Source organism: Adiantum capillus-veneris, chromosome 30, assembly GCF_014529385.1.
Source record: "Adiantum capillus-veneris isolate H3 chromosome 30, ASM1452938v2, whole genome shotgun sequence".
Lineage (NCBI taxonomy): Eukaryota > Viridiplantae > Streptophyta > Polypodiopsida > Polypodiales > Pteridaceae > Adiantum > Adiantum capillus-veneris.
Window position 1 is genome coordinate 138,312 of NC_140960.1, and position 14,925 is coordinate 153,236.

A 14,925-nucleotide genomic window follows, 5' to 3' on the forward strand; every position below is an offset into this window, starting at 1 on the left:
AAAAAATGACAAAAATTTTCAAATGCTGTAACCTCTATTTGAACAGAGAGACAAACGAATGGCGAGCGTGGGAGGGAGTGTGGACTTCTTCCCGCTCACTGCTGGCCAAGGAAGAGGTGGTGGGGGGGGCTGCATCCCTGTCAGAAAGAGAGAGAGAGAGTTTTGGTTTTCCTCTCGGGTGCTGCAGGGTAGCACCGCCGGCGACATCAGCACTGGGCGGTGATGGAGGAGAGGCAGCAGGAACAGCTCCGCAGTGGTGGCGCTCGACGGCTCTACAGGCTTAAAACAACTCGATTCCAAGCTTTCTTCCTCCTCTTCTTTCTCCTCCCTTGGTTCTTCTTGTTGGAAATAAGATGCAAGGCTTTGACACGTCAGCATGACGTTTGTAATCTCAATCGTACCTCTATTGATAGAGGTCTCCAACCCGAATAATGTGAGCGGTTTCATCTGTCCACATGCATCTCTTGGTAACTGCCTCCTGCACCAGCACGTCTATGTGTGTGTGTATGCACAGTGTAGAGTATCACCTCTAATTTCCACATGGTATCATCGAGTAGATAGCACTCCTACGTGCCTGTGATGCGGCCCATCATCTCGTCTCACCTGGCTACGCATAGTGACTGCACAGTTATTGCGCTCCGTGCAAAATTCCTCGCCAATAATATGGCTGCAGAAGGCGATCCCCATTGTGGACCTCTCCTCGCACGGGACTTCTTTCTTCAATATTCTTGGGCCTCTAATCCTCATCAATTCCCTTAAGGGCAAGCCACAAGAGAAGCAGAGAAATTCAACCTGCATTCTCAAAACAAAGAACCCGTCTCTGACCATCTTAGTGACCTGCACAAAACTGGGCAAGCGATGTCAGCCTCTGAGCCTGGCGAGAACACTACAGGACAAGCAACAAAAGAACGGACCTTTGAGCCTGGCGAAAACGCTGCAGGACAAGCAACAAAAGAATCAACCTCAACCTCTGAGCCTGGCAAAACCACTGCAACACAAGTTTTTCCAATGCATCTCAGAGCCTCTGACCCGCAAGTTGTTGGGCAAGCTGCCAGTGCTGCAGAAAGCAACATGCAAGAAAATGAACAACCTTCTGAAGAAGAAAATGATGAAATGACGAGCCATACCAAAATACAGTAGATTCATTTCTGCTTTACATGCAAGTCAATTTCGTAATCACTTTTGCTTCCTTGATTTTCAAGAAGCATACACAATGGTTCCCCTACTCGAAGAAGACGAAGAGAAAGATGAGGCTACGAATGAAGTTGATGTACAAGTGTTTGATCCGGGGGGTCCTTACAACAAGGAGTTGCTCCCTGCCCAACTTCATCTTCCCATTTCCTTGAAAACCCTCCACTTTGGGAGCCATGCCTCACCAACAAAACCACATCCTCACCTTGCTGGAAGTCCTGCATCTTTTTCAAGACCCTCGCCATCGACAACCTTGAACTACATGCCTACAACTGGGCGAGCCTCAATCATAAGCTCTTGACCATCTGACCCTCAACCTTTCCCTTACGGCCATGGGAAATCCAAAACTCCTTCCAGCCATGGGCTCTCACGATCTGAAGCGGAACTCCTTGTACCTCTACAGGTTGCTTCCTCTTCACTGGATGTCTCTTTCCTTCGACAACGTTCCTCCACACCCATATTGACAAATCTCTCCAACAACTCATCCTCTCAATCACCTACCTCTTTCCTCCGACGACCATCTCTTGCTTCACAGCCTATATGGCTGCCTCTCCACCCTCTGCACCACTTAATCCCTCAGCTTCACCATGGTGTCCAACACTATCGGCTCTAACATTCATTACCGTTGGCAACATTGTGATACCTCTTCTTCCAACCCCTCAACAAAGTACTAAATCCCTCCTTCCACATGGATCCTTTGCTGCTCCCGATCCAAAACATTTATTGGGCGATGGACAATAGCACTCTTGCTATTAATGTTCACAATGTGGGCAACCCCCACACTTACCTCATGGTTCTCCATCTGCATTTGGATGCACTCCCTTGAGGGGGAGAAATGTAGCAAATGAAGCTCGAGCATCCGAAGCTCCTTTCTGGCGACCAAAAGATTACCAACACCCGAACATGCCAAGATGAAAGATGAAGAATGCAGCCAAGCAGCTCAAATTTCTCAAAGACTTCAAGAGCTTCAAGCAAACTAGCTGAGCATGATTGTAATGCATTGTGCATATAGAAAATCTGCAATGCATCATCTCTCCAATTATCAAAGAATTTTTTGCTTATGGGGGAGTGTTGGAAATAAGCCACAAGGCTTTGACACGTCAGCATGACTTTTGTAATCTCAATCATACCTCTATTAATAGAGGTCTCCAACCCGAATAATGTGAGCGGTTGCATCTGTCCACACGTGTCTCTTGGTAACCGCCTCCTGCACTAGCACGTCTCTATGTGTGTGTATGCACAAAGTAGAGCAGTACCTCTAATTTCCACACTTCTTCCCAATGCTCCTCTCTTCCTCGTCTTCTCTTCCTTGCTTCCTCCAAGCTTTAATGGAAAGCTTCCTCAGCAGCCTCAGCAAGGCTCCGGAGGAGCGTGGGAGTGTGGAGCTGCATTATAAAGGAATGGTGCATAGAGTGTCATGGTAAGTGCATCTATCCTAATGGTAAGAAAGTGAGCGTAAAAATATCCCTCCATCTGCACTCGAGATTGAATCTGTCATTCGCATTTTCTTGCAGACAAGTTGATGGCTACATATAGGCCACCTCAATTGGGCCGTTAGCGGAGAGCTAGCATGGATGAATCTCATTGAGGTTCCAGCTAAGGCTGCAATAAAAATGGAAGCGAGTAGTGGTAGTAGGAACAATTAACTACTAATAAAAGGAGCTCCAAAGATCGACGCTTTTTCTCAAAGGACCTTCACAAGGGTTTCTACAAATGTAGGAAGATGAACAATTAGCTACTAATCGAGAGGAGCTCCAAAGACCGGTGCTTTTTCTCAATGGACCTTCGAGGTTTCTACAAAGGTAAGAACATGAACCCACAAAGGACGCATGCAAAAACTGCAAAGAAGCACTAACCAAAATAAGAGGAGAGTGATTCTCTTGCCAATAGGACATCCTTGTGCAAAAAAGCCTTTGGAATCTTAGATCATGGCATGGCATGCTAATAATAACTGGAGACAAAATCTCTTGTTTTGAAACATTGGCAACCAGACAATGTTGAAACCAGATATGTGATTGGTTCTGTTCGGAGTGGTTGAAAAATGAGATTATCTGTAGGAAAAGGGTTGGAGTTGCATCACCAAGGTGGTGGGCACAACCCCCAATAAGCGCTCTTGGCGGTATCTCAAAGGCAACGGATGGTTTCGGGTGTCCGGTCTGATGCACTCTGTTGGTGGGATAACAAAGCTGACTTGTCAGCTTTTCTGAAAAAAAAAAACTGCCTTTGGAATCTGAGATGATGGCATGGCATGCTAATAATAACTGGAGAGAAATTAAATCTCTTGTTTTGAAACATTGGTAGCCAGACAATGTTGAAACCAGATGTGTGATTGGTGCGATTCGGAATGGTTGAAAAGGGAGATTACCTGTAGGGACCCTTTTAACACCGCTATGGGCTCAGATCAGGAAGGGAAGATTTTGAAGGCTCGGGCTCCGCTATTTAGGTGAGGTATGAAATGATGGAGGCCACATTAATAAGGTGCACACACAACAAGTTTTAGACTTTTTCTCACCTAGAAAAATATGATGTTAATTCTGACATTCACACTTTAAAGTGTGAATAACACTTTTCTCACTATCCAAGTAGAATTTATGGTGTAAATCTTCTATTTTTCACATGTTTATTATTGTCACACCCTCATTTCATAGTAATAAAAAAGTGCATCACAATTGTAAGTAAAAAAAGAAGAATCTTTAGGTATTATACTCTACTTCATACATGAGAATTATTTCTACTTTCAAGTTACTATAATGAATTATTTGCACATTGTTGTTCCAAGTTACTTAGTGCAAAATTTTCACAATGAAAAACATTTGTACATGTAGTTCTAGTGCGTATCTTTTACACCATAGCTCTAATTGATAAATATTTTTATGAAGATAGCTTTTTGAGTATGGTAAATTTATCATTTTTACAAAAGCATAAATATCCATATAGAAATCTTTGCTACCAAAAAAATATTGACAATAAAAGGAAGCGCTTTTTAGGAAAACATAAATATTGGGAGTGGGTGTGGGGGAGGGAGAGAGAGAGGTGGGGACGTGAAGGGAGGGGGGGGGGGGGTTTATCGATCTTGATGAAGCTTGATTAGCTTAGCTCACAACCAGCTCAAGATTTCCTCACAAAAGATAGCTCTACATTGAGAGTGCCAATAATAAATAACCAAGTTGAAATTCATGGTGGGTGTGGTGGAAAAGTAGAGATGGAGTAATGTGAAGCATCTACAATAATATTTTTAGTGAATGTGGCCTTTGTGTGGAGGTGCAAGGAAAATGATGAACTAGAAATTGACATTTCTTTACCTTTTAAATTTAAATGCTAAGTACGAAGAATATGATACATGTTTAGAAGTGTAGAACCAGTAGTAAGAGTGAAACCTTAAAATTTTTAGCTTGTAAAACATGCTAAATTTATTATAGGATATTTTTAGCTATTACAAGGACACTCTCAAAGGTGCACTTTTGACATACAAATTTTAAAGATGAAAAGCAAATCAAGCTAGAGAACCAGCTTCACAAATAGTAGGGATGCAAAGCTTGAAATGATGTATCACACATTTTGATAAAAAAACAAAGAATTGATTTTTTTCGAATTCGTTACGTTTTCACACATTTTTCTATCATTTTGAATACACTTAATAACATGAGATTGCATGAAAATGAAGATGGACATAAATGCAAATGAAATATTGCAATACAAAGGACCATATTTATAAGATTAAGACAAATACAAAACTCTTGATTGATAACTTTCGATTAGACACAACTTTCGATGCATAAATCTCCTATTAGAGATTATTTTCATCCCCGTCCCCTTGTCAGCTTGCAAACCTTCTACTAACCATACTTGCCTATATGCAAATCTCCAAGCTTTAGCTTCCAAATAGGGCATCTTTTGTACTTTCATTCCAGGAGTCAATTTAGATATCTCCCTAAAACAGTGAAGAAGGTGCTCTTTTTGGCAAGAATAAAAGAAATCTCGTATGGCGTCGCTCCAAATATCAAAGGGCATTTCCTTGTTCTCCTTTATAAGGTCCATTGCTCGCTCCACAATTGACTCCCAATAGGAGTAGTATGCTATATAGTTGCGCCATTCTTTTCCTCCTTCATCAAAACCCCATAGCCTACCAATGTCTTTGCTTAAAATACGATCTAGTACCCAAACCTTCCTGCAAGCAATACAAAGCACATAAAAGGATTAGCGACTTCAACATACCATCCCAAAAGCACTTCCAGATTACCTTTGTGCTATAAGTGGGGTTTGCGTAATTGTGAGAAGCTTATCAAGTGTGACATTGTGTTCACTCTCCTAGTCTAGACCATATAGCTTGCTAAACCACCTCTCTCCTAGTGCCAGATTTGCCACTGCAACCAATTTGCACCCGTATTTATTCTTGAGATACGTCTCGACCTCATCAATGGAGCTCTTGTATGTTTCATTATAGCCTTGATCTTCACAAGAGAGGCTGAATTCTGTGAGTCTTTTTGATAGCTGTTCCTTAAATTCTTCCTATATGTGAAACAGAATTTTTGTAGATGCTTTACAAGAGACAGATGAGTACAAAGCATATGTAAGCTACCGAATACATCAACTGCATGAGCAAACCGAGGGGAATTTCCCACCAAATCCAAGGATGCACCCTTTTGTCCTCTTGTATTTCTACTTCAATTTCTTGTAGAGCCTCTTCGTCGAAGAATTTCTTCCAGCTTTGCTCGTTTCCAAGATCGAGCCTCCTAATGAGAAAGATATAACTTGCAAGTGACCGCTTCACATGAGTTTGTGTCAAGCTATGGAAGTGTCAAGCAAAAAAGAACATCAGAAGAGATTCTTACAAAGGAGAAAGAATAATGAGTGCAAGAGTTACCTTTTACCTGCTTAGGCAGTCTAGAGTCCATAGCATTAAATACTGTTCGTTAGGAGAGAAATACGTCATGGTGCACTTAACACGCACGTACTTTGAAGGATCATCACGACAAACTACAATTTTTTCACACTTGTATTACAATATTTATTGATGTAAAATGAATATCTTTGAAAACAAACAAGACTTACGAGTGTTGATTTGTGACGTCCAAGCTTTGAGACGATGGTTCCCATCGAGTACCACCAATTTTTGACCTTTAAGATGCATCCAACTTTGAGAAAGGGATAACTCCATCTTAAACTCTCGATTAATAGCACCCCAAAAGGACGCATCCCACTGTTTCTCTTCCTCTTCTAACACGCCAATCCTCTCTCCATTGGGCAAAAATTCAGAAACAAGAAATTTTCCAAGACTTGACATATATCCTACTTTCTTAAACTTATTTTCTAATTCCCCAATGTTCCCTCTAGTGCTGCAGACTGCTTCATGACCCACCAATTGACACAAGGGTACCCAAGGGAGCTCTATATCTCGATATACCTCATGCTTAGCAACCCAAGTTTTCAAGAGTTTTGCATCAAGCTCCATGTACCTAGTCTTGGTCTTCTCAACATAGACATCAAGACTAGTCTCTTTTGGGTTCGAAAGTTGGGACTGGGTATCAAAAACAACTCCTAATGAGGGTTGGGTGGTTTCTGATTCTTCCACCATTACCTTACCACACACAAAATATTCAAAATTTTGTCAGCTTGTCATTTATCACGATGATTTAATGAGCAAAAAGCGAACTACTTACAATAACCTGGATCCTTAAGTCAAAAGCAACTTCAAACACTAGAAGACAAGTGTAAAAACCTAAACACATTGCTTAGAAAGTCATAATTACGAAAAGAATATGAAAGTATTAAGCAAATGCGAATGCAGGCCATCACTCTAGATGCATTTACCTATGCGTTCCGCTTGAAGGCATGTGGCACTATATAGGATGCTGAAATGGGCAACAAAATTCATGATGATTTTGTTGGTCAAGGATATGCCAAGTAGAGGTAGGGTCCGAAAGCTCTGAACTATTTTTAGATGATGCGAAGCGAGCGTATCTCTCTAGATACAATCACCTATGCTTGCATCTTAAAGACATGTGGCAATTTGCCATCCTTGAGATGGGATATGCCGAATAGGAGCGGGACGAAGAAGCACTACCTTGCTCAATTTGTTGAGAAAAAATGCAATTTATCGCAATACCTTGCTCAACATGTAGGCCAAATGTGGCAGGGCTAGGGAGCCAACGCTGTTTTCAGCCAATGCGGAGGCAAGGCATCGCCCCAGTAGCATTCAACTTGAAGGCATGTGGCGCTATACAAGATGTTGAAATGGGGATCAAAATTCAGTTTTCAGCTCATGTGAAGTGAGCGCATGTCTCCAGATGCAATCACCTTCGCTCGCATCCTAAATACATCTCGTAGTTTTGAAATCACTACTACTATGGGCGAAAGAACTCACATGGTACTGTTAGTTGGGCTTGTTGAGAAAAAACACAATGCTTGGCACTTTGTCAGTCAGAGATATGCCCAATAGGGGAGGGGCGAAGAATCTCTGAATTGCTTTTGGCCGATAGGAAGCGAACGCATCTCTCCAGGTGCAACCACCTACACTCGCATCTTAAAGACATGTCGCAGTTCGACCATCATTGCTAAGATGGGCAAAAGAACTAACATGGTGCTTTTAGTTCGGTGTTGTAGAGAAGAAACACAAATTTTCGCAATGTAGGCCAAATGTAGTTTTTGTCGAGAACATGTAGGTCAAATGTGGCAGGGCTAGGGAGCCAGGCTGTTTGCAGCCAATGTTTTCAGCCAATGCAGAGGCAAGGCATTGCTCCAGATGCATTCACCTTGAAGGCATGTGCCACTGTGCAAGATGCTGAAATGGGCAGCGAAAATTCAATTTTCAGCTGATGCAAAGCGAACGCACTTCGGAGCGATGCGAAGCGAACGCCCCTTTGGACAACGTTTTTCAGCCCCTTTGGACAGTGTTTTTCAGCTTGGATTGACATCGTTTTTCAGCCCCCTTAGACAACGTTTTTGCGGCCATTGATCTAGTGTTTTTCAGCCCCTTGGGATAGCGGTTCTCAGCCAAGATTAGCCGCATTTTCAGATGTCTACATCAGTGTTTTTGCATGGCTGTAGCAGCGTTTTCTCCAGATGCAATCACCTACGCTCGCATCTTAAAGACATGTCGTCGGCCATCATTGCTAAGATGGGCAAAAGGACTCACATGGTAGTGTTAGCTAGGGTTGAGGAGAAAAAACGCAATGCTTGGCACTTTGTTAGTCAGAGATATGCGGAATATAGGGGAGGGAAGAGGAAGCTCTGAACTATTTTCGGCTGATGCGAAGCGAACGCATCTCTCCCGATGCAATCACCTACGATCGCATCTTAAAGACATGTCGTCGGCCATCATTGTTGAGATGGGCAATAGGACTCACATGGTAGTGTTAGCTAGGGTTGTCGAGAAAAAACGCAATGCTTGGCACTTTGTTAGTCAGAGATATGCCGAATAGGGGAGGGAAGAGGAAGATCTGAAATGTTTTCGGCTGATGCGAAGCGAGTGCATATCTCGAGATGCAATCACCTACACTCGCATCTTAAAGAAATGTCGTAGTTCTGCCATCATTGCTGAGATAGACAAAAGGACTCACATGGTAGTGTTAGCTAGTGTTGTCAAGAAAAAACGCAATGCTTGGCACTTTGTTAGTCAGAGATATGCCGAATAGGGGTGGGGCGAAGAAGCTCTAGACAATTTTCAGTTGATGCAGAGCGAGTGCATCTCTCCAGATGCAATCACCTACCACCTACGCTCGCATCTTAAAGACATGTCGTCGACCATCATTACTTAGACTTCCTAAAGAACTCACATGGTAGTGTTAGCTAGGGTTGTGGATAAAAAAAGGAATGCTTGGCACTTTGTTAGTCAGACATATGCCGAATAGGGGAGGGAAGAGGAAGCTCTGAACTATTCTCGGCTGATGCGAAGCAAACGCATCTCTCCGGATGCAATCACCTATGCTCGCATCTTAAAGACATGTTGTCGCACCTACCCTCCGGAAGACTTCTCAAGCAAGAAACCCCGCAAAGCCCTGGCGTTTTCCATCAGTGAAGCCCAACGTTTTCAGCAGCCACCTCCGTAGCAGATTAGCCCCTTTGGACAACATTTTTCAGCCGGGATTGACAACGTTTTTCAGCCCCTTTGGACAGTGTTTCTCAGCCTGGATTGACAACGTTTTTCAGCCTCCTTGGACAATGTTTTTGCGGCCATTGATCCAGCTTTTTTTAGCCCCTTGGGACAGCGATTCTCGGCCAAGATTAGCCGCATTTTTAGAAGTCTACATCAACGTTTTTGCATGGCTGTAGCAGCGTGGGAAGTGCATGGGAAGTGCTATGAAAATCACTCGACTCTAGACCTGAGACTAGTCCCCTTAGACCACACAAAACAGATTATATATACAACAGAGTACCTCCCATCCATAACTAGTAAGAAATATATTTGAGAGACAACTACACATATCCAGACTGAGGTGGGAATGATAGGCTAGCCATGGTGTCCACTCGCCACCATTGGTATCACTGCTTCGCATCTCGCCAAGCCCTTTGGACCACTAGAATGTCGACCACCTAGTCCATCATCCGGCAAGTGTGAACCAAGACGCCTCAGCAAAGAACAAAAACAAATAAGGGGCTAGGGGGCATCCTTGTTGGACAGAATGAGAAAGATGAAACTGCCACGCAATGTAACCGCCACGGCATCCTTGTGATCTGCTCAGTAATAAACAAACCCTAAAGTATATAAAAATTATCCGTCATCTATTGTTTTGAGAGGCTATTTGGTATAGGGATAGAATGGGAAGCAGTGGAAGAAGGGGAAATGCAAGGGAGAATGAGGGAGCCAAGCTTGAAACCAAGACAAAATTTGCCCCGAATAGACAGTGCCAAAAAGAAACAAATGTCATCCTCACTGATGTCATCGGTGCACATAAATGCATTCACCCATTGCGAGGCTCTATGGATGTGGATTTAGAGGGGGTATTCGGCACTGCCACAAATGGTATGTCAAGGCAATCAACCACATTGTAACTTTCTGGCCTTCAAAATTGTCTTATAGATCACTATGGCCTTTTGAAAAGGTTATATAACATTTTAGCTCATTTCATTTTTCTCCCTCTCTCTCACGCAGGGCATTTTGAAGACGTTCAGATAACATTTCATTTAATTTCGTTTTTCTCCCTCTCTCTCACGCCACATCTCGTTATGTTGCCTTTGAAGGGCCCCATACCCTTCTTTCCCTGGCAAACGCCCTCTCTCTCACGCCACAGCTCGTCGTAATCACATCAAACCAAATACAAAACATACCCTATTCGCGTTGATGGACCCTCGCCTCCCACAGCTTATATCGCCTCTCTTGCTTCCAACAGGCCTGCCTCTAACACGAGCTCGACGCTTCCAAGCTATACTTCGTCCATTTTCTTCTTTCTTTTGAGTTTGAGCAACGACGGCGCCGTCGTGGCTCAACTTTTTAAAAAAGCTCCAAGCAATATTAAGCACTTTTATTGTGTATTTAGATATTGGCCTAAATTGAAACATCTTGGGCACGCCTTACCATGCATAATCGATTATTATTAAGCATTTTTCTTACCTTCACTTCATGCGCTCATTTCTTCACACCATCGCCAACTAACGTCTCCTCTGTGCACCTTCCTTTGTCCCTTAAGCTTTTCCATTGCACCTTCCTCTTCCCATAGACTTCTTCTCCATTGGCGAAGCTATCTCCTCTGTGCACCTTCGTCTTTCCCTTGACCTTCTCCATTGCACCTTCCTCTTCCCATTGACTTCTTCGACGAAATATGTAGCTCGTGCAGCTTGTTCCAAGCTTCAACTTCGTCATCAAGCCACCGTTCTCCTGCAGTTGCAAAGAAGCTCGACCTCTTCGTGCAGTTTTCCACTTATAAGGTACTTTTTCATTGTGAAGTGAAGCTCCATTGCTTAGCTCCACCCATTAGAACCAGCATTACCCAAATATTGGGATAGAAATTCTCCCTTTAGCATGAGTTTTGTAAAACAAAACCCCCCCCCTTGTTTAATATCATCTTTACATATTGCTTACAAAAGTACAAAATCAAGCATGGTTTGTAGTCAAGGAATTATCTGAAACATGATTGAAATCACAAATATAAGCCAATATCATTCAACAAAATACCATGATTATCTAGAGGGTGATTTTTATTGATACAAATTGGGCCCATTTACTGAAATTTATGATGTGCTTTTGTTTGTAGGGTTAATAGCAATCACATCAACATGGAGAATGAGCCTTTGAAAAGCAGCTTCTTATGGAATGCTGAAAAAGTAGCAGTGTTTGTTAATGAATATTTGGGAATGGATCGCTATACCAAAAGTATATGCGAGAACAATATCGACGGAAGAAGTCTCTTTTACACCTCTGTGGCTTCATGGGGAGCCTTGGGAATAGAGGTTAGTGGACACAGACTTGCTTTGCATAGTTGGGCGCAAAGCAAATGGGCCGAGGTAGAGACTTTGTCATCCACTCCAACAAAACAAGTTTCGCAAGAAGTGACACCTCACATGCAGCATGATCATTTGTCCTTGACATACGTTGGGAGAGATGAAGCAAATTTTTCCAACAATGAACTCAATTGCCAAGCAATCAGAATCTCATTTTGTAGTCCAAATCCCAAAGAGTGCAAAGGAAAAAGTTTTGCTTCATATAAATCATGCTTGGGAGCATCGCACATACAATAGGAACATGGAACGGATTTGCATGTGGACCGAACAAGGGCTAGATTTGTTTCCCATCGACAAGTTTATGCAAGCAGACTTCAAGAAGGACAAGGAAATGAGGTAGCAAGCGGATAAGTTCATTCATCGGAAGCGAAGAACACTATCTCCTTTTCGAGCCCGTAATGAAGTCAAGGATTCCGATTATATGACAGAGAGACAAATCTTTCTAAAAATAAACCAGCATAGATGTTACATGAGACTCAAAGCAGTGCCATTGTTTGAAGGGCTTGGTAAAATCCACCAGATCCCAGTGGAAGATATCTTACACTTGGAGAGTGTTGATGAAGATAGAAACCACGAAGAAGTAGGCACTGAGATGGTTGACCTTGAAGTAGATGATTTGTTTGAAGGTATAGAAAATTTCTCTGCCCCTCTACATCATATACAAGAGGTTTGCTATGTGCCTACTAGTGGCCAAGAAAAGGTCAAAATCATGGGAGCATCCAATTGTATAACTGAAGAGAATGTGAGATGTAGATGTGGATCGTTTCCCAAAGGTACACCACAACAATTTTGCTCCATTCCCGTCCTTGATTCGCACACAAAAGAAGAGGAATAGTCTTTTCAAAGTCACATGGTGAACATGATTATGAGTGGTGGAAGGTGGAGATTGAATCATTGAGCGATGATGCAAAGAGTCTTTATATTCCTAGAAGTCTTCTACCAGGATCTAGATTCCATATTGTAAGTACCCCTCTAGTAAAACACCTAAATTACATTCACTTTTAAGATTTTTGATAGCTCACTTTTTATTTTTCAAATTTAGAATCAAATAATAGAGGTTCCACTTGTGTTTCTTAGCAAGATTGAGCCTCGATCAACCGATGAAGAAGGACATGTAATATTTCTCTTTTGCTTTGTAAAGATCAACTATTTGTCTTTGAATATGTTTTCTAACTACAAGTTGCTTATAGCCTTGGAAAGAAACAAGCCCCTTATCTTTGCAACAAAAGTCAAGTGTGAATTCAACCATAGAACACACAAAGAAGTGGTCTCAATCTCAATTAGAGGTAAATTCATTACATACCTTTGCGTATTAACTTTCGTTTTTTCTCACATGTCAATGTTCTATTCTAAAAGGATGTGAATACTCCTACTGGTTCGATCACACACACTCAATAAAAAAGGCTATCTCTTGCTTGTGACTTTGAGCATTTAAGACAGCTAGAAGACGTATGCCTACTCTTGTTAAGAGTTGATTGTCTATTTATCTTTTTGTAAACCCTTCAAATTTTGCTTCTTTGATTGTTTAGGTTATAAATATTGCAAATGGCTTACCCTCACATGTTCAAGCATCCATTGCTTCTAACAAAGAAAAGATTGCTTGCTCAAAGATTCTTGATCAGGTATACGTTTGCATTTATTGAAGCATCAATGATATTCCTTCCATTGAGAATAATTAAGCAATTTTTTGTTGAAAAAGTTCAATGGACCGCTTGGGTTTGGGGATCCACAGCCAACAAACAAGCAACTTGAAGAGGTACTTAATAAAAAGGCTCCTCTATCTTGCAAGTTGATTAGTAATTTGTGGTATATATATGCTTTTTACTTGGATTTTTCTTTAATAGATGCTTGTAGCAAGTAGCTCTCATTTAAATGCAAAACTGTTCAATAACTTGGATAGTACCGTGGAAGAAAATAACAAGGTAGATTATTCTATGATACATGGGGTACAAAATGGTTTATTTTGTTTAAATTTCTCTCATCCTTACAATGTACATGGAAAATGTTTAACTTGGATGGCCCCTTTGAAGACCCATCTATTGGAGTGATTGAAGGATTTGTAAGGTTCATACTATCCAATCTTCTTTTTTCATGTGATAAGTAGGTATGCATTAGTAATAATAAAGGATGATTTATAGGTTGCAAATCATCCATCACAAAGCAAAGAGTAAAGTGAAGATGAGATACTGAAAAAGGTATACTTGCTTAATCCCAAGGATTTCAATTTTAATATATCACTTAACTCTACTATGTTGTGTAGGACCATAATGATACCACTATAAGAAGCACACAAGCAAAGAAGGAAAAAGTTGTGTGCATGAGCAAATTGATGGTAAGGGCTATAGACAGCTCAAATTTAGAGATATAATGTTCCTTTTTCTACTCAAGGACTCAATGTGTATTGACAGGGGAAACCCCATACAAAGAAAAATGGTACGTCCAAAAAAGACGGCATATTTTTATTGCTCCAATTTATTTATAGAATAGTTGTAATGAAGGGCTTCAAACATTGACCTGTTTTGTAGGCTCTTAGGGATATCTCTAATAATCAAGTGCAAAAGCGAGAATGTGGTACCAGTACAAGTTTGTGATGTCTTAAGCTATATGTTGTGATGCCTATTTCACAAGATATGTAGAAGCTAGTGGAATGTTTTTGAAGGGCATAGATAGAACAAGCAAAACCTCTAAGAGAAGCATAAAAGTTCCAGCTAGATTTAAGGAGAATGCTTCCACTCGAGTAAATTCTTGATTCTAGAAGGTTGTAGCACTTAGTTGAATAGAATGTTGATGTCTATTGTATCTTTATTTCAGGTTCCAAAATCTAAAAGTGAAAAGTTTACTTCTTGAGATAAGCATGTGGGAGTACTTGCTAATGTATACTTATGTTTCTTTTCATCTCCCTTACACACTATGTTCTAAACAATTCACACTTGATGTTTTTGTTCTAGACAATTTACACTTGTTTTTTGTGATGATTTAGGCTTGTAGCTTACCAAAATCAACAAAAGAATCTATTGCTATGAAGCTAATGGGGGAGAACAACGTAGACTTGATGTACAAACGACTTGATGAATTTCTAAGGGGTGTGCAACGGACATCTCCTAAACAGTCATTTGATTTTGAAAAATTAAGTGAAGAGTTAGAGGCATTGGATGTTTTGGTGTCTTGGGCTCTTTGGACCAAAAAGTTGAAGCTTAGAGAGGATCAAGAAATGGAGACGGGTCAAGATGAATTTGAGCTTTTGTAAGTGCAAAGTTCTTTTGAAACGTCAATTGCAAATGTGTATCATCATGTAAT

General features: G+C 41.2%; 1 protein-coding gene and 3 pseudogenes across 1 annotated transcript; 3 read left to right on the forward strand and 1 right to left on the reverse strand.

Moving 5' to 3' along the window:
• The first annotated feature begins 663 nt into the window (after window positions 1-663).
• On the forward strand, window positions 664-1,140 carry LOC147417408 (uncharacterized; annotated as a pseudogene).
• A 73-nt stretch (window positions 1,141-1,213) lies between these two features.
• LOC147417409 (uncharacterized) lies at window positions 1,214-1,932 on the forward strand (annotated as a pseudogene).
• Window positions 1,933-2,449: 517 nt separating this feature from the next.
• On the reverse strand, window positions 2,450-6,475 carry LOC147417410 (uncharacterized). Its single transcript, XM_086506483.1, has 7 exons — window positions 6,244-6,475; window positions 6,063-6,168; window positions 5,771-5,978; window positions 5,573-5,700; window positions 5,432-5,494; window positions 5,033-5,359; window positions 2,450-2,576 (listed from the first exon to the last, which is right to left on the reverse strand). Exons 1-7 carry the CDS (start codon window positions 6,473-6,475, stop codon window positions 2,450-2,452), a joined length of 1,191 nt encoding a protein of 396 aa, XP_086362609.1.
• A 4,913-nt stretch (window positions 6,476-11,388) lies between these two features.
• LOC147417411 (uncharacterized) lies at window positions 11,389-12,260 on the forward strand (annotated as a pseudogene).
• The last annotated feature ends 2,665 nt before the right edge of the window (window positions 12,261-14,925 follow it).